General features: G+C 43.8%; 1 protein-coding gene and 1 long non-coding RNA gene across 3 annotated transcripts; both read right to left on the bottom strand.

Annotated features, from left to right (window-relative positions):
- Positions 1–1,110: 1,110 nt before the first annotated feature.
- On the bottom strand, positions 1,111–3,363 carry LOC119908757. The gene is made up of 2 exons (XR_005445340.1): positions 3,280–3,363; positions 1,111–1,625 (listed from the first exon to the last, which is right to left on the bottom strand). It is a non-coding gene; the product is annotated as an uncharacterized LOC119908757 (long non-coding RNA).
- Positions 3,364–4,256: 893 nt separating this feature from the next.
- On the bottom strand, positions 4,257–20,310 carry LOC119908719 (butyrophilin subfamily 3 member A1-like). Of its 2 annotated transcripts, none has more exons than XM_038726569.1 (6): positions 20,194–20,310; positions 19,149–19,460; positions 7,377–7,709; positions 6,964–7,077; positions 6,839–6,870; positions 4,257–6,706 (listed from the first exon to the last, which is right to left on the bottom strand). In XM_038726569.1, exons 1-6 carry the CDS (start codon positions 20,237–20,239, stop codon positions 6,635–6,637), a joined length of 909 nt encoding a protein of 302 aa, XP_038582497.1. In that variant the 5' UTR covers positions 20,240–20,310; the 3' UTR covers positions 4,257–6,634. The 2 variants fall into 2 exon arrangements, with proteins under 2 accessions (XP_038582497.1, XP_038582496.1); XM_038726568.1 differs by having other exon boundaries at positions 19,149–19,463.
- Positions 20,311–20,407: the final 97 nt, after the last annotated feature.

Genomic DNA, 20,407 nt, shown 5'->3' on the forward strand with positions numbered 1-20,407 from the left:
ATGACACTAGATGAAAGTTAAGGTATCGCTAAAGTTATGAAAAAAATATCCCAAGAGAATAATCCATTCAGTAGGCGTCACCCAAAGCAGCCTCATGGTGACACTTTAGGAAAAGTGAGGGGATCAAAGTCACAGGTTCATCCTCTGGCCACCATAAGTATCTGTACTTATCTCATGTCATGATAATCTGTCCAGTGTGGTGTTGACATTTCAGTCAAGACCAAAACTGTGGCCTGACTGACAGACAGACAGACAGAGCCATCCTTAGAGCGATGCAGCTATCATGGCTAGAAACAATATCATCATGTCAGCTAGTTCGTGTTTCCTGACAAAACATGATCTAAATGTATTAGCGTTAGATTTAGGTATGTATTTTCCCTTGACTAAAGATGTAATTTAAAACATCAAATATGCATTAATATTACTTGGGATGTGATGTCATATGATTTATTTATCTATCTTGTATTAATTTATGTCTTTTAATAGTTTTGAAATTTAACCAAATTGGAGGTTTGCAGAGCTCTCACATTTAAAAAGATTACATCCTGAAGTACAGTATGTTTCATCTTTTTTTTGAGTAAGCTGGTGAGAGACAGGTACAATGCAACACACAATATAAATGGACCAACAGGTCATAGCTGGATGTACATCTCTTTCTGACATTTTGGAAGGTTTTCATTTCATTATTAGTATTATGTTTAAAGTAAGACTTAAGACTAAGTGTTAAAGCATGTCTGTCTGTCTTAAAACAATGCTCACTTGCACAAATGTGCACTAAAACAGTTTTAGGTTGCCGATGTAGGATTTTTGAGGCCGATACTCATACCGATACAGACTTTTGAGGGGGAAAATTCACAGATGCTCATAATGTGGCCTCTATAATGAATTTTTGATCTTGAATTAAAATACACTTTTCGACTTGTACATTATGGAGATTGTGCTCCAATTCTATGACAATGCAAAGGTACTCAGAAGGTTGCTTTCTTAAACTAATAACACACAACTAATGCACAACTTAAGAAAACATCTAAAACATCTTTAAAAACATTTTGGATGGTAATTAACATGATCAATTTACAGTAGCTGACAAACATCACATTAGCCTGGATTAGTTAAAACACATTTTAATATCACAATACATATTTATGACTAAATAAGAAACAATGAAAGGTAGATTTGGAAAAATCAATCATTAGGTATTATTCATAAAGAGAACAGACTTAAAATCAGACTTAGAATCAGACTTAAGACACAACACTGTCGATTCAGATGTTACAATACTGCCGTTTTTGGACAGAAGGGAACGATCTGGAATACCTGGAGGTCATTGCTGACTTCATGGTGTGAGCGTAACCAACTTCACAGTAATGCCAGCAAGACAAAGTAGATTGTGGTAGACTTACTTCAATGGTGAACATCCAGGGTTTGGATATTGATATGGTGGGAACATAATAGTACCTGGGTGTTCAACAATAAACGGGACTGGTCCAACAACATGTCCTGTACAAGAAGGGCCAAAGTCGTCTTCATCTGTTGAGGAGACTGAGGTCCTTTGGTGTGTTCAGGACACTGTTAAAATCTTTCTATGACACTGTGGTGTCATCTGCAGTCTTCCGTGCAGTAGTCTGTTGGGGAGCAGGAAGCACAGGGATCTAAAAAGACTCAATAAACTGGTTAAGAGGGCTGGTTATGTCCTGGACTGCCCTTAGCGGAGGTGGGTGAGAGGAGGATGTTAGCCATGCTGATGTCAATCATGGACACTTCTCACCCCCTGCATGAGACTGTAAGGACCCTGAGCTGCTGCTTCAGCAATAGACTGCTGCACCCACAGTGCAAGAAGTAGGGCCGGTATTTCATTCCAGCTGCTGTCAGACTCTTTCAAAAGCAAAGACATAATGCTGTAACTTTTTTGCATTATTTTATTCCTGCACTGTGCAATTGCACATTCAAATATTTTACCTGTACTGTATATCCACACCCCCATATTTTATGCCAGTATTATACTGCTGTATATATTCTGCCCTGTGCAATTAAATGTATTTCTACTCAGTGCAACTACTTCCTGCTGCAACCTCTGCAATATTTCAGATCAATCACATGCCTTAAATATTTCACTTCATGTATAATGAGACTAAGATTTGTGAAAGTTTCACTTTCTGAAATATTATTACTGAAAAAATTTACTTTTTCACACTATTCAAATTTTCTGAGATGCATCTGTAGTTGATATGATTATTGTTTTGATTATTATTAAGACTAAGGCTCAGTCACACCATTAACAACAGCTAAGGTTTTTGCTGAATAGACGTAATGTCAGTGAGTTACATCATTAAATCACATCTGTTGATGGTGTGGTTTTTGCTAGTGAACGAATACTGACATCAGACTATCAACAAATGTAGCTGAGAAAATAAATAGTATAAAACAGTTTAGTTTCACAAAAATCAAATGGAGAACCGGAGCACAATCACTGAAAATCATTTGAATTTCAGTTAATCCATTAATGTGGCAGAAAAAGATGAAAGACACCTCTGACACCTTATAGAGCAGAGAAAATACAATGCCTACAGTATTTACACATCCAGTAGGTCAGCATCATATTTGAGTTGTGTTTCCAGGTTCTTTTTGCTGTTTTGGTCTCCACTAATGCTTGAAAAAAATATCTTGCTGCTAAATGTTTTGTCTGTCTGCTGTTAGGTGCTGAGTAGTTTACAGTTGAGCTGCCAGCTACTGCTGGAATCAGGGTGGATGAGAGCAGAAAAATGCCATAAAACCTAAACTATTAGCTAAATCAGGATGAAAAGAGCTGCATGCAAAGTTTGTGATATTTCTCAGTCTCTGCTTGTAGTTGGCATGAAAACAGTTGGACAGAAATTCTGTACATTTAAGTCGTAAAAACAACAAGCAATGTATCCTAAACATAAAACAATCATATTAACTCAAAGCTTCGATCACTCAGGAAAAATTACTGTGATGATATCTGACTTTGTGGTGAGCTGAAGTTGGTGTGGAATCTGTCAATCACCGCAGTCTAGTAGCAGCAGGATGTGCTTTTACGTTTTCATACTGGACTTTGTCTGCATCATTATTCACCTGTTGATGTTTCTACCAGAGAGTAAAAAGTTTCATCTTTCATTTTTCAAATCATAATAGTTATTTTTAAACTCACATTGTTCTCATTATCAAGTGCTTTTGTGTTCCCTGGAAAACCTCATTACAATACTAAAGGTATGATTTACATTAACCAGTTCTACCAAAGGATGGTCTGAATTTCCTCACCTCTGGATCTGATGACAAGAACTGTGAATACAATCATTACGATCAGTCCCGCTATTTGCTGAGTCCACATGACGTAGCTCAGAGGATGCCAACCTGTGGAATCTGTTGAACATGGTTTAGAAATAAACATTGTTACGACCCCTCCCCCTTCCTGCTTCCTTTTCCTGCAGGAGGCTGCAGGCAGGGAGGCTGATTGGGCTGGGCAATCACCTGTGAAGCTCTACCTTCAGAGCTTATTTAGCCAGGACTGATCAGTCTTTTGTCTCTCTCCTCTTAGGCTGACGTCCTACCGGGTTTGTCTTGTGTTTCTTCTTTGGTTAATCCTGACAACACACACATACAACTGATAGTCATACTTTGCCACACCACATATTATTGGTGATCATTTGATTCTTCTTTTACTTTTATAATAAATCATACCATTGGCTTTCAAACCTATTGTGTCTCACCTCCTTTTTGTCACGGGCTAAGAGTTGGCTTGTGGCAACATGTAAATCATGTAAATAAGTACAATGTTTAAAACTGTTTTGTTTAATTTGTTGAAATTATCTACATCATCACTTAATCAAATGCTCTGACACAAAAATTAAAAAAAGAATTGCATAAAAATGTGTAGTGACTTTATAGAGAAGCCTGAAAGGAGCGGGTTGGATGTTTTTTTCAGTTGGTTACTTTCATTTACATTTACTCATTTGGCAGCCGCTTTTATCCAAAGTGACTTACATTTGAGGAACAACATACAAACATCAATAGAGCATCAAATACAGCTGACAATACATACTAGTAAGAGCAGCATTAAGTACTAGTAAGAGCTCATAGTACATATCACATCAATGGGGTAAATACCTAGGGAAGGAAGTAAGAGTTGTTGGAGCAGTTTCTGTCTCATCCTCATCTCAACAGAGAGCACTTTAATGTGACTTTTCTGTGTTTCTTTAGACCAGCGTCTGGCGGAGATAGAGAGACTGAGCCAACCGTTGTCTTTGAAAAATTTATTTAACAAAAGAGAATAAACAGATAAGTACTAAAACACATAAACAGCTGTCCACAGACCTCGTAAAAGTAATGATAATAATAGAACATACATAAAAAATTAAATGTAAGAGGACACAGTTTTCTGCCATAACAAAAATAATACTTGTTCTGTTAGAAATAACACAATACATGTATAACCATCTGCATGTAGAGTGAACACTTATCATGAGGATTGTATGTTATTTTATTCTTACTTTTACAACTACATGGAGGTAACATGCCCCCCTCCGCCATCAAGTGGTTGTGTTTATAAGAGAGATCCATTTTTATTTCTGTCTCAGTTACTTAGTTACTTAGTTAGTGATAACACTAACTTCTACTATTGAAACAGCAAAAAAACAAAAAAAACACCACACAGTTGATCAGAGTAAACAAAACTTGATTTTGATCAAATAAAAATCTGCAGATCTGTCATTGCCTTTGTTTTGTGTGCATTTGTATTATTTATCTTCGCTGTATGTACTAACTGCATCAAGTTATAATGTAAATACTTACATATTCTGTTACACAGGTGGAGTTTAAAGAAACCACACAGAGAACAGAGAGAGACACAGACCATTTGATCATTACCTTGTACATGTTGTTTTGCACATGTGTCTGTATGCACTGAAAAAAATACTTAAAAATAATTGATTCATAATTGCAATCCTGTTCTTGTCTCACACGTTTACTAGAGGCTAGAAAGGTTATCAAAGTTTATCTAAGTGGTTTATAAAGCAGATAATTTGTGGCTTGTTCCTCTATGTGGTTGACCTATAGTTAAAATCTTTTTAAAAAGTCAGAAAATAACTTGAGAAACAACACCAACCACCCAGCCTGTCATCAGTTCCAGAGAGTTAGAGTTGCATCACTTCTATGCACCCTCTAAAATGCACACAACAACAAGAAACTTGTTTCACAAACTGCACTTGTCAATTACACACAGATTCCATTTTAATCATTTTTTTAGCTGGATGGTGGTGCGTTTTGGTATCATCCAAAAGAGTTTTTTTAACTTATGATGTTAAAATATTAAATTTTTTATAATTTAATTAATTCACCCCAGTTAATTCTGGGATCTATGTCGCTCACAGGACAAAGTAGGCTAATGGAAACTCACTTCCACTCATTTGTCATTTTGGTGGTGTAACCAAAAGAAGAAGTGGCATTTTTGTTAAGAAACCAAAAACAGAATAACAAGTCTAAGACTTCTACAGCCATGCTAGCAGCTCTGTTACACTGTACTTCGGCAAAGTGGTGCTTTAGATCCGATTGTTTTGATTGACAGTTCACATTATTGTTCAAACGTGGCCCATATCTGACTGAAGTGTGAGCTGTCCACAGCCTGCAAGTGACCCTCCAAAAGCTTGCTTACAGTTGCTTGATGATCAGCATGTTTTTGTCTGATGGATAATCCATTAAAAGGGTGTCCTCGTGCAACTAGCCTACTTGAGTATATGGATAGACGACAAATTTTTATTCACTGGACATATTGATAATCTAGTTAGGATGTTCGAAGTGATGACTGACTTTATTTTAGAAAAAAGTCTAACCGCCACTAAAAGCAAAAATAGAAGAAGGTCAGCAGCAGACTGAAAAAAGGAGATTTATGCCGGGATGTTTACAATAAAACTCCTGGAGCTAGTCCACAAGTACTGAGATTGTTATGATGTCTCATTAAAATCATAACCTCCTCGCATGTTGCTATGTTTACGATGTTCAAATTCGAAGGTTGTCAAGGATGATGATCCGGTGTCAGAGAGGGATGATCTGGCCCCTAGTGGATTCACGTTTAATCCTCCAGGTACATGTAAAGTACGCAGGCAAGTATGTGAACAATGCCGTTTGTGTCGCCTATGCCTGTCTACACCTACGCATTGTTAAAAAGCAAGTATGTCGGGGGCTTTATTGTGTCACAGTCTAAGCAAACAACATTGTCATAAATGGCTGCGTAGGACCCAAAACGTCAGGGGGCGCCGCAACAGAAAGTTTTCGACTCAGAGCGAATCAACTCCACCCAGCTGAAGCGACACAGGTGATAGTAATCATGTGCACCTCGTCACAGTTTGTGACGGGTGGTAACAAACAGTAATTTGTTCCTTTATTAATCTAAAAACAATGATGAAATTATGAATCTTTTACCATCTGAAGCTACAGAACATCTGCTTGTTGTTAGTATGAAAACAGTTTGAAAGAAATTCCTCACATTTAAAGAGTAAAAAAAACAAGTAATGAAGCCTAAACATAAAACAATCCTTTTAACTCAAAGCTTCAATCATTAATGTAAAATGAAATGATATTTGACTCTGTGGTGAGTTTAAGTTGGTGTGGAAGTTGTCGATCACTGCAGTCTAGTAGCAGCAGGATGTGCTTTTACATTTTCATACTGGACTTTCTCTGAATCATAATCTACCTGTGAAATAAAACACAACAAATGAGATTCGGAAAAAACTATTTAAAGGGAACAAACTGTTGATGTTTCTACCAGAGAGTAAAAAATTTCATCTTTAATTTTTGAAATCATAATAAAAATTTTTTAACTCACACTGTTGTCATTATCAAGTGGTTTTGTGTTCCCTGGAAAAGAAATAATGACAAAGTAGCATTATAATACTAATGGTATGATTTACGTTAACCACTTCCACCAAAGGATGGTCTGAATTTCCTCACCTCTGTATCTAATGACAAGAACTGTGATTACAATCATTACGATCAGTCCCGCAATTTGCAGAGTCAACATGACGTAGCTCAGAGGAGACCAACCTGTGGAAACTGTTGAGAAATCTGTTCAGAAATAAACATGTCAGTTAATAAATAAGTACAATATTTAAAGCTGTGGTAGGCAATTTACATTTATGTTATACTGTGTTGAAATTATCTTTACATCGTCAATAAATCAAATGCTCTGACAAAAAATGAAAAAACATCCAGTATCTGTGGCTGTCGTGGGACTATAATAAGCATGACTGACTCCCTGCCCTTGCAGGACTAAATAACAATAGTGTTAAAAAGTTTCCTTTTCTGAAAATATTCGATCTTGAAACCAAGAGGCTTTGTATCTGGTGGGCTGCATATTATCTTACCTGAATCTGACTTTTCTGTCTGATTGTCTCTTATCCTACGCGTGAAGACAGGTGTGTAGTCAGCCTCTATCTCTACATTGTTCTCCTTAACAAACTGGCAGGTGTATCTCCTGTTGTGGCCACTCTGATGTTTCACAGACAGAAAGGAAACACAGTTCTTCTGTCCGAGGAGCTTGTATCCGACACCTTCACCAAGCAACACAGTTCCTGTCTCATCCATCCAGCGGATGCTGTTCTGTTCACAAGGAGGGAGGTCGCTGTATCTCAACAGAGAGCACTCTAATGTGATGTTACCGTCCCTCTTTGGATCAGCGTCTGGTGGTGATGGAGAGACTGAGAGAAAACAAGTGAACACTATTAACTCAGCAAAAAAATGTTTGACGCCTGCAGGAAAGTCACTAAAGTTTACTACAGAACCCTGACAAGTTTTTCTGTTCATCTTCTGTGATCATTGTTCTGCAGAGTTAAAAAAATGAAGGAAGACTGAACCACATAGAATCAAGACATTTCAGTGGCATTTCAACAAGCCAATGAATAAATAAAATGAAAAAAGGAAACCTGTGACGATAATTTATCATCAAACTGATATGGCAACACTGCAAGCAACAATGACCAATCACATAAGCTGAGCCCCATCCACTCTACCTACGCTTACTTACTGAGACCTTCCAAAACTAGGAGTTCAATGTGAAATGTGGCCCATGGACAATGTCTCCCATTAAATCTAAGGGGTGTCCTCATCATGCCTGAATGAATGATGGCTGTTGTTTCCTCCTTTACGTGGAGCGCTTTCACACTGAGTGTCTGAGTGAAGGAACGGGTTGGGAAAGGACAACGATGTTAACTGGAAAGCTGTTGACCAATTTTCCATTCATGGAAACCACATGGAAAATGAGAGAAAATTAAAAATGTCCTTGTGTTGTTAAATTATTTACATTATATGCTTGGTTATGTTGCAGCAGGATTGTGAACACACCCCCGAGTCACGTCATATGGTAGCACAGGTTGGATGACATTAATTTAAGAAACCAAAACTCAAAGTTATATTAAAGCTGCAAGCAGCGTTGGGCGGGCCCTCGCACTTGTAGCACGTCCGGGCGTGAGCCGGCTGAGTTACATATTCTGGAGCTCTGCCGGTGCGGCTGTGAATTTCCTACGCGGTTCCGACGCCGCATGAAGGTGTTATATGTCACTTCCTGTGTCCCCTATGTGGAGCTACATAGCACTTGCCGCTATGAATATAAATCGGTATTGGCGTGTAGATGTCTGCGGGGTGGGAGAGTTATCAAGCACGTAAAGTTTGTTTCAGATGTGAGCATGTACACTGAACAATAATGTACACAAACAATAAAATAAATTCCTTTTATATTTCCCTGCCTTGTTGTTTATGTGTACATACAGAGGGAGAATGTGAGAACAGCACACATTTCATCGTTACTGTGTGTTAGAGCATGTGAGAACAGTGGATACTTTTAATACAGCCCACACCCCTAATACTGTGTAACTATAACAAGTAGAGAACAGAAGAAAAAGATGTTCTTTCTTTACAACTGTCTGCATAGCTCATTCATATTGTGTAATGAATGAAAATAAATAGGCCTACTAGGCTCCTCTCTACTTTGACATTTAAGATTAGCTTGTTTGATCCACCTTCATACACATGTGACATTACTGTACAACTTGAGAAAGGTGAGTTGTTTTCTGCTCCAGCCTGCCTAAAAGAAAAGCGTTTTTGGGATTAAATGGACTTTATTAGCTGCTGCAGTGCAGGATGAACTCAGAATAGACCCATTTCTCACCTTATTATTCTAAATCATGCAACGAAGAAGAAGAAATGCATAATAAATCCTGGGACAAAATCTGTCCACAAATACTGTACAGCATGTAGTCTAATGAACAAGACTTGTGTTATAGCTGACTTGGGCAGTGAAATGTTTAATTTTCTTAATTCATGTGGTCATAGTTGTCCACAACTCAAATCAGAATATAAGAAGAAATGTTTTATACCACCTCAAGAAGGCTTCCTATCAGAAAGGTAGGAAGGTATTTCAAATGTACAACTGCAGTACTTAAATCTACGCATGTAACAGGTTTTATACTTCCTGTGAGTATAATCCAATCAATCTTATTTTCATACTGTATATCCGTTGTGTAATTTGATAAATTGTGTCGTATGTGGTGCTCGCATCTCAGAGAAGACTCTGACTGCAACATGCGTCTTTGTAAAGAGAGAAACAGACAGAAAAAGTCTCTAACTCTGCCTGTCAGCTCGCTCTGCTCCGTTAAAACTGAATTTACCATACAGAATTGAATACGAGTGCACTCCAGATTTAGCTGCAGCCAGCTGACCGTGTGCTTCTCCCTATACCGCAGTTCCCCTTCGAGGGAACTCGAACTGCGTCGGTTACGACACTATGGGAACGCCTCTAGGCGAAGCAGGTCTGAACGTGAATGAAATCACTCCAATCCTATTGGCCTGTTGCTAGAACGGTAAGGTGTGACGGAATAACCGGAGGAGTATAAAGCACACCTGTACACACTCATCATTAGCTTTTTTTATTCAGCAGGCGCTCTGTATGTTGTTTGAAGAAAGCTCCAGTCCTACAAGCAGTATGTCTTACCTGAAGAAGAAGTCTACCAGCATGTCCGGCAACCAGATGTACAGAAGGTGTGTTTTTTCTTGCCCTCGGTACATCACGGATGGAGATTCTCATGAGATGTGTCTCTCATGTTTGGGGATGGAGCACGCACGGGCAGCTCTCGAGGGGGCTGCCTGCGCCCGTTGCGAAGCCCTTTCCGTGCGGGTACTGAGGTACAGCATGGCTCTCTTTTCCGAGTATGGCCGGATGTGCTTTCCCCGTGGTGCGGGCCCTGCGGCCGCTGAGGCGGCCCGGCGGCTTCACTCATGGGTTCACAGCGTGATCTGTCGGAGGATTTCGGGACGGCTTTTTCCCGACCTTCATCCGCTGGCTCCGACGCTTCCTTTCCTCGTTCGGGAGCCCGTTCTCGGCTTCTCCCGCTCGCGGTTTTGGATCCGGAGGCGCTGCAGCAATCCGACTCCGAGGAGGCGGACGTGCTCAGCGCAGTCGACGATGACTTCCGGGTGTCGGGGCGGCGTCATCTGGCCGCGCCCGACTATGATGTGCTGCTGGAGGTGGTGACTAGAGCCGTGGCTAAGCTCAACATCAACTGGCCACGGGAGGAGCAGACACCACAGGCTAGTGGTAGCTTGATGAAAGGTTTCTTAAGCACCACACGCCACCTCCACGCCGGTCTCTGCCATTCTTTCCTGATTTACATGATGAACTGAGTAAATCATGGGGCAGACCCTTCTCTACATGGCTTTCCACACCCCGATCACTGAACTACAGTAATGTGATGGGGGTTAGGGACCGTGGTTATGGGAGGATGCCTCGGGTGGAGGATGAGCTTGCGAGCTATCTCTCCCCTCGACTTGCATCCTCCCTGGAGAAGCCGGCGTTACCATCCAAACCATGTCGCACCACATCCACGCTTGTGGGGAAGGCGTACATGCCAGCGGGCCAGGCAGGTGCGAGCTTGCACACCACGGTGCTTCAAGCCTACCAAGCCAACCTGCTACAGGAGATGGTTCAGAGGGGGGGTCCCTCCGAGGAAGATCTGGCGGAGCTTCGCAGAACCACGAAGCGTTAGACGCAGTGCGAAGCGTTCCGCCAGTACCTCCCTCGCCGGTCTGGACCCAAGGCAGCTGAGGCTGCCAGGCGTAGGTCCCTTCCCTCTACGAGCTCCTACGGAGAGGAGGGAAGCAGAGTGTCGCTTCTCGGGGGCCCCCCGAGGAGCTGGGGCAGCGAGACGGCGCTCTCACCCTCAGCCGTCTGAGAGACGTGATCTGAGGACCGTCATCCAGTCCCGACGGAGCTCAGGGAAGACCGGGGTAGGGGAGTCTTTCTCCCCTCCCGCACCCCCCCCACCCCCCCGGAGGCCGACCGAGGTCCCCTCCGCCGTGGCAACAGGTGATGTTATCCCGCCGTTTACACGTTCAGGACGCACCTGCCACCATCGAGTCCGCACCGTACTGCCTGCCCCGAGGGTCTGCAGACGGACGGCATCCCGACTCACTCACCGTGGATCTTCGGCGGCTCCCCCCTGCCGTTCTGGGGCTTCAGGGGTCCACCAGAAGATCACACGAGACACCGACCACCAGCCCCGAGGGGCTGGTTCCGTTGGCAGACTTTGCAGACGCTTGGCGGAGCCTGACGAACATTTCTCCGCGGGTCCTGCGCACTGCCATAGATGGGTATCGACTACAGTTCATAGCCCGCCCTCCAAATTCAACAGAAGAGAGGGGGTGGTTTGGACTGTGGTCCGCCCGGAGCAAGGTCCGGTGTTGGGACAGGAAGTTTGTACTCTGCTGAGGAAAGGGGCCGTGGAACGTGTCTCCCCCCCAGACAGAGACTTCATAGTCCCCAAGAAGGACGGAGGGCTGCGTGCCCTATTTTGGATCTGCGGGTTCTAACCGGTCTCTGAGGAGATTCAGGTTAAAGATGCTCATCATCCCCGCCACCGTGACGCACATCCAATCTGAGGATTGGTTCGTCACGATAGATCTAAAGGACGCCTATTTCTAGGTCTCCATCCGTCCTTCTCACAGGAAGTTCCTGAGGTTTGCCTTCGGGGGTGTGGCTTACCAGTATCGGGTTCTTCCATTCGGCCTGGCACTTCCCCTAGCACATTCACCAAGTGTATGGATGCAGCACTGGCCCCGCTGAGGCTCCGGGGCATCCGGATTTCAACTTCATCGACGACTGGCTCATCCTAGCCCAGTCTCGAGAGTTGGCGGTTCGGCATAGAGATGTCGTTCTGGCTCGTCTGCGGCGTTTAGGGCTGAGGCTCAACGCAAAGAAGAGCGTGCTGGCCCCACCCAACGGGCTACGTTCCTAGGGGTTGCATGGGATTCGACAACGATGCGGGCACAATTGTCTCCGGCACGTGTCGACACCATATTGGCTGCCGTGAAAGGGGTGAAGTTAGGCCACGCCATCACTATGAAACACTTTCAACGAGTGTTGGGTCTCCTGGCGGCTGCGTCCAGCGTAATACCATCTGGACTGCTGCACATGAGACCCCTGCAGTGGTGGCTAAGGAACAAGGGTTTTTCCCCGAGGGGAATCCTCTCCGTCTGGTTTGGGTTACGCGCAAGTGTCTTCGTTCCCTATCAGTTTGGAAGGAAACTTGGTTCCTGTCCCAGGGGCCCGTGCTGGGAGGGTCTTGTCGCCGGCTGGTTATTTCGACAGACGCCTCCCTCACGGGCTGGGGCGCGGTCATGGACGGCCGCTTTGCAAGGGGATCCTGGCAGGTGCATCGATCCGAGTGGCATATCAACTGTCTCGAGATGTTGGCGGTGTTCCAGGCTCTAAGGAGTTTCCTGCCCGATCTCCAAGGCCACCACGTCCTGGTTCGTTCCGAAGAGAACAACACAGCGGTGGTGGCCTATCTGAATCACCAGGGCGTTCTGCGCTCGCGCCCTCTGGACAGACTGGCGCGTCAGATCCTCCTGTGGTCCCAGCAGAGGTTACTATCGCTCAGGGCGATGTATCTCCGCAGACGCAGAATCAAGGAGCAGACCTGCTGTCGAGGCAGGGGCTGAGGCCCGGGGAATGGAGACTTCACCCCGAAGTGGTGGAGCTCTTGTGCGAAGAGTTCGGCCCCATAGACGTGGATCTGTTTGCATCTCAAGAGACTACGCACTGCCTGCTATGGTTTCTCTCGTTCCTCCAGCCCCGTTGGGTCTGGACGCCATGGTACATTCGTGGCCGAGGCTACGTCTGTACGCTTTTCCCCCAGTCGCTCTGCTCCCGGGGTTCTGGAGCGGGTCCGCCAGGACTATGTCGGCCTACTGCTCGTAGCCCCGTTCTGGCCAACCCGGGTGTGGTTCTCGGACATCATGTCGCTCCTGGACGGCCCGCCGTGGCGGGTCCCTCTGAGGAGAGACCTGCTGTCCCAGGCGCAGGGCCGGGTTCTTCACCCTTGCCCCGCCATATGGCGACTGTGGGTCTGGCCCCTGAGGGGGCACAGTACCTAGAGGCGGGTCTAACAGCCGGAGCAGTCGAGACCCTCCTGAGCTCCAGGGCCCCGTCCACACGGAGGATGTACGGCCTGAAGTGGAGTGTTTTCTCCACTTGGTGTAGGGAGCGGTCGGTGGACCCTGTTACCTGCCCGGTGGTTCAGGTACTTGAGTTCCTCCAGGACCGGTTCTCTGCTGGTCTTTCCCCTTCCACCCTCAAGGTGTACGTGGCAGCTATTTCATCTTTCCACACCCCTCTGAGGGAGGGGTTCTTGGGGAAACTTCCCTTGGTTGTACTTTTCCTCCGTGGTGCCCGGAGGATGAGACCTGCGACTCGGTCCAAGGTTCCCACTTGGGATCTGGCAGTGGTTCTTGGGGCGTTGGCTGAGGCCCCCTTCAAACCCCTGGAGTCAGCTGAGGCTAAGCACTTGACCCTCAAGATGGCCTTTCTCCTTGCTATCACCTCTCTAAGGAGGGTGGGGGAGCTCCAAGCGCTTTCGGTTTCCCCGCAAAGCCTGGAGTTTGCCCCGGGGAATATTAGGGCTATCCTGCACCCTCATTCAGGATACATCCCTAAAGTGCCTTCTTGTGCGGCAGGGTCCACAGTGCTGCAGGCATTTCATCCTCCACCTCATGTGACGGCGGAGGACGGGAGACTTCATCTGCTCTGCCCTGTCAGAGCACTGAGTATTTACACTCTGAGGTCCTCCCGTTGGAGGAAGGCTGACCAGCTGCTAGTGTGTTTTGGGTCTCCCAGGGCCGGGCTCCCTGCATCCAAACATACTATTAGCAACTGGATTGTTCAGACTATTTCCCTGGCCTATCAGGTGCGCGGTTTGCCTTCACCTGTGGCTGTGAGGGCTCATTCTACCAGAGGCAAGGCGGCCTCTCGAGCCCTCCTTTCCGGGGCCTCTTGCAGGATGTTGTTTAGCGGCTGGCTGTGCCACTCCGCACACATTCATTCGGTTTTACAGTCTTGACCTTCCTTCGGCACCTGGCACTCGTGCGCTCTCCTCTTAGTAGTGCCACTTTATTGCACACAGGGGCAGGCGGGGTTTTCGGCACGGTTTAGTGGGTATCTCGTTCCCATAGTGTCGTAACCGACGCAGTTCGAGTTCCCTCGAAGGGGAACGTCTCGGGTTACGTATGTAACCCTGGTTCCCCGAGAAGGGGAACGAGAGACTGCGTCGGCCCGCCGCACCTCTCTCCCCGCCTGAAGCGCCTGCTTCATAGTTTAAGCTAATGATGAGTGTGTACAGGTGTGCTTTATACTCCTCCGGTTATTCCGTCACACCTTACCGTTCTAGCAACAGGCCAATAGGATTGGAGTGATTTCATTCACGTTCAGACCTGCTTCGCCTAGAGGCGTTCCCATAGTGTCGTAACCGACGCAGTCTCTCGTTCCCCTTCTCGGGGAACCAGGGTTACATACGTAACCCGAGACGTTCTGTGTCCATGCATGCAGCAAACTGAAAGCACTGTCTGTCAGAGCGTCTACGTGAAAAGAGAAGGAAAACATTGCTGGTAGTATTGTCTTCAGAGTTGTCAAACACCTCAGCGCACTGAAGGAAGCCATCTGACTGTGTGAGGGGCAAGATCGTTGATGTCTGCAGGCAGAGTAGGAGCTCTCCTGTCTGACTGGTCCACCACTAGGAGAGAAGAAGACCCCTTGAGACACAGCCCCTCCTCATTTGCATAATGAGGCAGAAATGCATACAAAAATTTAAAAAAGACAGGCAGAAATAAATACCATGGGTGAAAATAAATAAGGTAAATAAATACAAAGGAAGAATAAAACAGACAAAAATATTAAAACACACACATAAATAAATACATTAAAAAATTAGTAATAAATAAAGTTGAATAAACAAATAAGGTAATTATAACAAAGGTGAATAAGTAAAGGCACTAATTAAAATATATACATTTATGTCTCCTTGTATAATTTAATTACTACCTACATTTATTTATTTACTTAATTTTTTTGTGTATTTAATTGGATGCTTATTTATTTATTGAGCATTTATTTATTTCTGTATTTATTTCTGACTGTGTCAGGATCGGTCCTCCATAGCGGGGTGGGAGAGTTATCAAGCACGTAAAGTTTGGTTCAGATGTGAGCATGTACACTGAAGTTACAACAACTTCCGTGTCATGGCGAAGAGCTGATCTTTGACGCCACGCCACGGACACGTCCATTGACGAAAACTTGCAAATAGCACAACTTTTCATCTTCAATGCCTTTAGAAGGCACAGCACAAATTTGAGGTCGGTCGGACTAAATCCCTAGGAGGAGTTCGTTAAAGTACGAAGTGTGTAAATCATCCAAAATTTGACGTAAAATTCAAAATGGCCGACTTCCTGTTGATTTTAGGGCATCGCTCCAAGAGGCTTTTTTGTGCGTCTGGACAAGATACACGTACCACAGAAAATTCGTGCACGTAGGTAAAACGTGCGGCGGGGGCTGCTTCGTTAAAAGTCACTTCCTGTTGCCAGCAGGTGGCGCTATGACTGTGGGTGAATGTCAGCATGTACATGTGTTCAGGGCGGGACTCTCATCCTACATGTACAGTTTGGTCCAGATGTGAGCATGTACACTGAAGTTACGACAACTTCCGTGTCATGGCGAAGAGCTGATCTTTGACGCCACGCCACGGACACGCCCATTGACGAAAACTTGCAAATAGCACAACTTTTCATCTTCAATGCCTTTAGAAGGCACAGCACAAATTTGAGGTCGGTCGGACTAAATCCCTAGGAGGAGTTCGTTAAAGTACGAAGTGTGTAAATCATCCAAAATTTGACGTAAAATTCAAAATGGCCGACTTCCTGTTGGGTTTAGGCTATGGCTCCAAGAGACTTTTTTGTGCGTCTGGACAAGATACACGTACCACAGAAAATTCGTGCACGTAGGTGAAACGTGCGGCGGGGGCTGCTTCGTTAAAGGTCACTTTCTGTTGCCAGCAGGTGGCGCTATGACTGTGGGTGAATGTCGGCATGTACATGTGTTCAGGGCGGGACTCTCATCCTACATGTACAGTTTGGTCCGGATGTGAGCATGTACACTGAAGTTACAACAACTTCCTGTTTCATTGCGAATCATCGACGCCACGGACACGCCCATTGACGAAAACGCGCAAATAGCACAACTTTTCATCGTCAATGCCTTTAGAAGGCACAGCACAAATTTGACGTCGATCCGACTAAATCCCTAGGAGGAGTTCGTTAAAGTACGAAGTGTGTAAATCATCCAAAAATGGCCGTAAAATTCAAAATGGCCGACTTCCTGTTGACTTTAGGCTATGGGTTCTTGAGGCTTTTTTGTGCGTCTTGATACGATACATGTCCCCAGAAAATTTCGTACATGTAGGTTGAACGTGAACGAGGGGCTAATCATTTCCAATTTTCGAGGTGGCGCTAGCGAGTCATTTTGCCACGCCCATGTGCGAAACTTGTAGAATACGAAATTTTTCACCGGTTCTGACATGTTTGCAAATTTTGGTGAGTTTTCGAGTATGTTTAGGCCATGTCATTTGGGCCTACTTTGCAGAAAAAAAAAAAAAAAATATATATATATATATATATATATATATATATATATATATATAATCCGAGCAAATTCAATAGGGACCTCGCACGGTCGTGCTCGGGCCCTAAAAAAAAAATAAATAAATAAAATAATCCGAGCAAATTCAATAGGGACCTCACACGGTCGTGCTCGGGCCCTAATTATCGTCCAAAGGTAAAAAATGAGTCACTGCTGGCTGGTAACTGTGTTAAGTATATAGATAATGTTTTTTTCTCAACTGGTTTTAAACGTTTGAATAATGTTAAGTTGGTTAACATGTTCGGTCCAGTTGCTGAAGTTGGCTTTTTACTTTTTATTTACCTTGCTACTATTGTCTCTTCAAATACAATTATGGTAAAATGGACCATAACATAACACGAAACTTTTGAGCCGTACCTCCAACACATTCTCATCTCAATGCGTCAATGTCTGTCCCTGTAAAGGTACTCTTCAGTGCCCGTATGTAGCTAGCGCTAGCTAACTAGCACTTCCGGAGAGACACTAAATAACTACGCTTTGTCACCCTTTCTCAAATCGGGCTCAGCTCACAGTGGGTGTGTGAGATAACCCTAACCTTTCGTTAGTAAAGGGGCTAACATGTGATGTAATAAACTGATTTATACCACAGATTGGTTTATGTTCCGATTGTGACGCGTTCTTTAGAAAATCAATTAACCTATATATTTGCACACCTATGAAATAGTCCCAGTCTTTGACCTTATTACACTTGCATATCAATACACCAAGTTTGTTTAAGTTTAAAATAGTTTAAATAAAGTGTGACGTTGTGACAGTGGGCCGACAGACGTACAGAGAGCAACATGTTGAAACAGTACCGTAACACTGCATTTGGGATTTCAAGGACCACAGTGTTGACTTGGCTCTGAATTATCATGCGATTTGGACAAAAAGAAAGAGTTAAAAGTCCACTTCCTGTGTCCCCTATGTGGCACTAGAGACCACCTGCTAATTACACATTGTGTCCTAATAGAGGAATTTTGGATCATACTGTGAAAATGTAAGTTGCGTGATGATTGTCACAAAGAGCTTACTTCCTGTTGCCAGTAAGTGGCACTTTGACTATAAATTAATATTGGCATGAAGATGTGTTCAGGGCGGGGCTGTTATCAACCATATACAGCTTGGTACAGATTTGAGCATGTACAGTAAAGTTACGACTTCCTCTTTAATGACAAATCATCGATTTTTGACACCATGTCACGAACATGTTATTGGATTAAACTCACAGATAGCACAGTTTTTCATTGTTAATGCCTTTAGATTGCAGCATGAAAATCTAAAGGTTTCGGGCCCTAAAAGTACAATGACAATAAGTTATAGAATGCAAGTCTTTAAAATCAGACTTTCATAGAGAGGAACATATTAGTGTATGATGTGATCTCTGTCTGTCATACCAGCTAGATTATCACTGAAAATATCCTGGAAAAGTGTCACGATCGTGGTGTGGAGGCAGGTTGGAGGACCCAAACAGGTGAGTGGCTGAATAACAGAAATCCAAAAGTACAGGGAGAGGAGACGAGACGAGACAGGCTGGTTACAGGCAGGCAGCGAGTACACGCACAACAGACGGGGGGGTAACATGAACAATGACCGGACAAGGACAAGACAGAAACACCAGGTATATATACACAGGGACTAACGAGCAGGGCGGGAGCAACACAGGTGAAAGACATGAGGGTAACGAGGCACAGGTAGGTAGAGAGAGAGAGAGAGAGAGAGAGAGCAGGGGAAAACAGAGACAGACATGCAGAGGGATCACTGGGGTAACAGACATGACAAGGGTTACCGAACACTAGATGAAAGACAAGACAGACCCCCAAAACCCAACAGACCAAAATAACACTAACTAAACACAAAAGTGCAACACCAAGGATGGCCAACCGGCAGAGCGTGACAAAAAGAGTGGGAACCCTGAACCGGTAAAATCATCTCTGCCCACCGTAATCACCAAACTAACATATCACCCTGCTCGCTCACTGGCTGGGTTTGGGAGACTCCCAGCAAGTAGACAGTGGACAAGAAAAAAGGAGTAGGCTGCAGCTGGAATGAGGCTGAACATAGTACAGTGCAACATTTTTATGCCAAAAAGCAGAATAACCTCTTGATAATCTCAGTGAGTTTTAAATGAAATGAGACTCACTTGTCAGAACACTGAGATGTACAAATGAGTCATGATCAGAGTTCGTCCCGTGCCGACAAATGTAGAGACCAGCATCCTCAGCAGTGATGTTGTAAATGACCAGAGAGCATCTTTTGTCCAGACTCAGCCTGGCGGCTCGGGGTGAGGTCTGCTGAACTTTTCCATTCACAACCTCATTGAAAGTTTCAGATAAATCTCTGCTGTAAAGCCATGAAACACTGGAGCATGTTGTGTTAGAGGATGATGCAGTGGCACAGGGCAGAATGACATCATGTCCAGCTATTTTGTAGAAAGTGGGTTCTCCAAAGATGCCTGCTGAAAAGAAAAGAATACATGTTGTGTTAAAATCATCTGCATGGAGACTAAACACTTAACTTGAGGATTGTATTTGATTGTAGGAAAAAAGATTGTTCAGTTCTGAACAGGGATTTTACATTTACACAGAGAGGAAACATGTCACCCTCTGCCATCTAGTGGTTTTGTTTATAAGAGAGATCTATTTTCATGTATGTTTCACTTAATCAGTGAACCTCTGGCTCTTTGGGAAAACACCTACCTCTACTGTTGAAACCACAAAAAAACTTGATCAGAATAAACAACGACTGATTCAGATCAAATAAAATCTGCATATCTGTTATTACCTTTTTTCCTTATCCCGTTTTGTTTTGTGTGCATTTGTATTATTTATCTGCACTGATTATTAACTGCATCAGGTTATCATGTAAACACTTACATATTCTGTTAAGAGTTTAAAGAAACCACACAGAGAACAGAGTCTTGTCTGTCCTTCTGTATGTCTGTAAATCTGCACATTGAAAAAATATACCTAAAAATAACTGATTCATAATTACAATCCTGCTCTTGTCTCACATGTTTATTAGAGGCTACAAAGGTTATCACAGTTTATCAAAGTGGTTTATAAAGCAGGAAATGTGTGGCGTGTTTCTGGTAGCATTTTATGACACAAGCTTTTATCTAATAGTAGCTAATGAAAAAGTGACATTTCTGTAAAATTTAACATTTAAATAAGAGAACAGATCTTTACCTTCAAACTGAAGCACAAAAATAAGGATTAATTCCAGTAGAGACATTCTGTGTCCATTCCCTGTCGGCAGATGAACGGGTCGTGAGACTCTTCTGCTGCAGGTCTGTATGTAATGGTGCTGTTTCCCCTTTGTGGTTGATCTAAAATAACTTGAGAAACAAAACCAACCAGCCATCCTGTCATCAGTTCCAGAGAGTCAGAGTTTCATCACTTC

This window comes from Micropterus salmoides, unplaced genomic scaffold, assembly GCF_014851395.1.
Source record: "Micropterus salmoides isolate LMB-PRFRI ecotype aquatic unplaced genomic scaffold, ASM1485139v1 Ms_hic_scaffold_18, whole genome shotgun sequence".
In the NCBI taxonomy this organism is placed as follows: domain Eukaryota; kingdom Metazoa; phylum Chordata; class Actinopteri; order Centrarchiformes; family Centrarchidae; genus Micropterus; species Micropterus salmoides.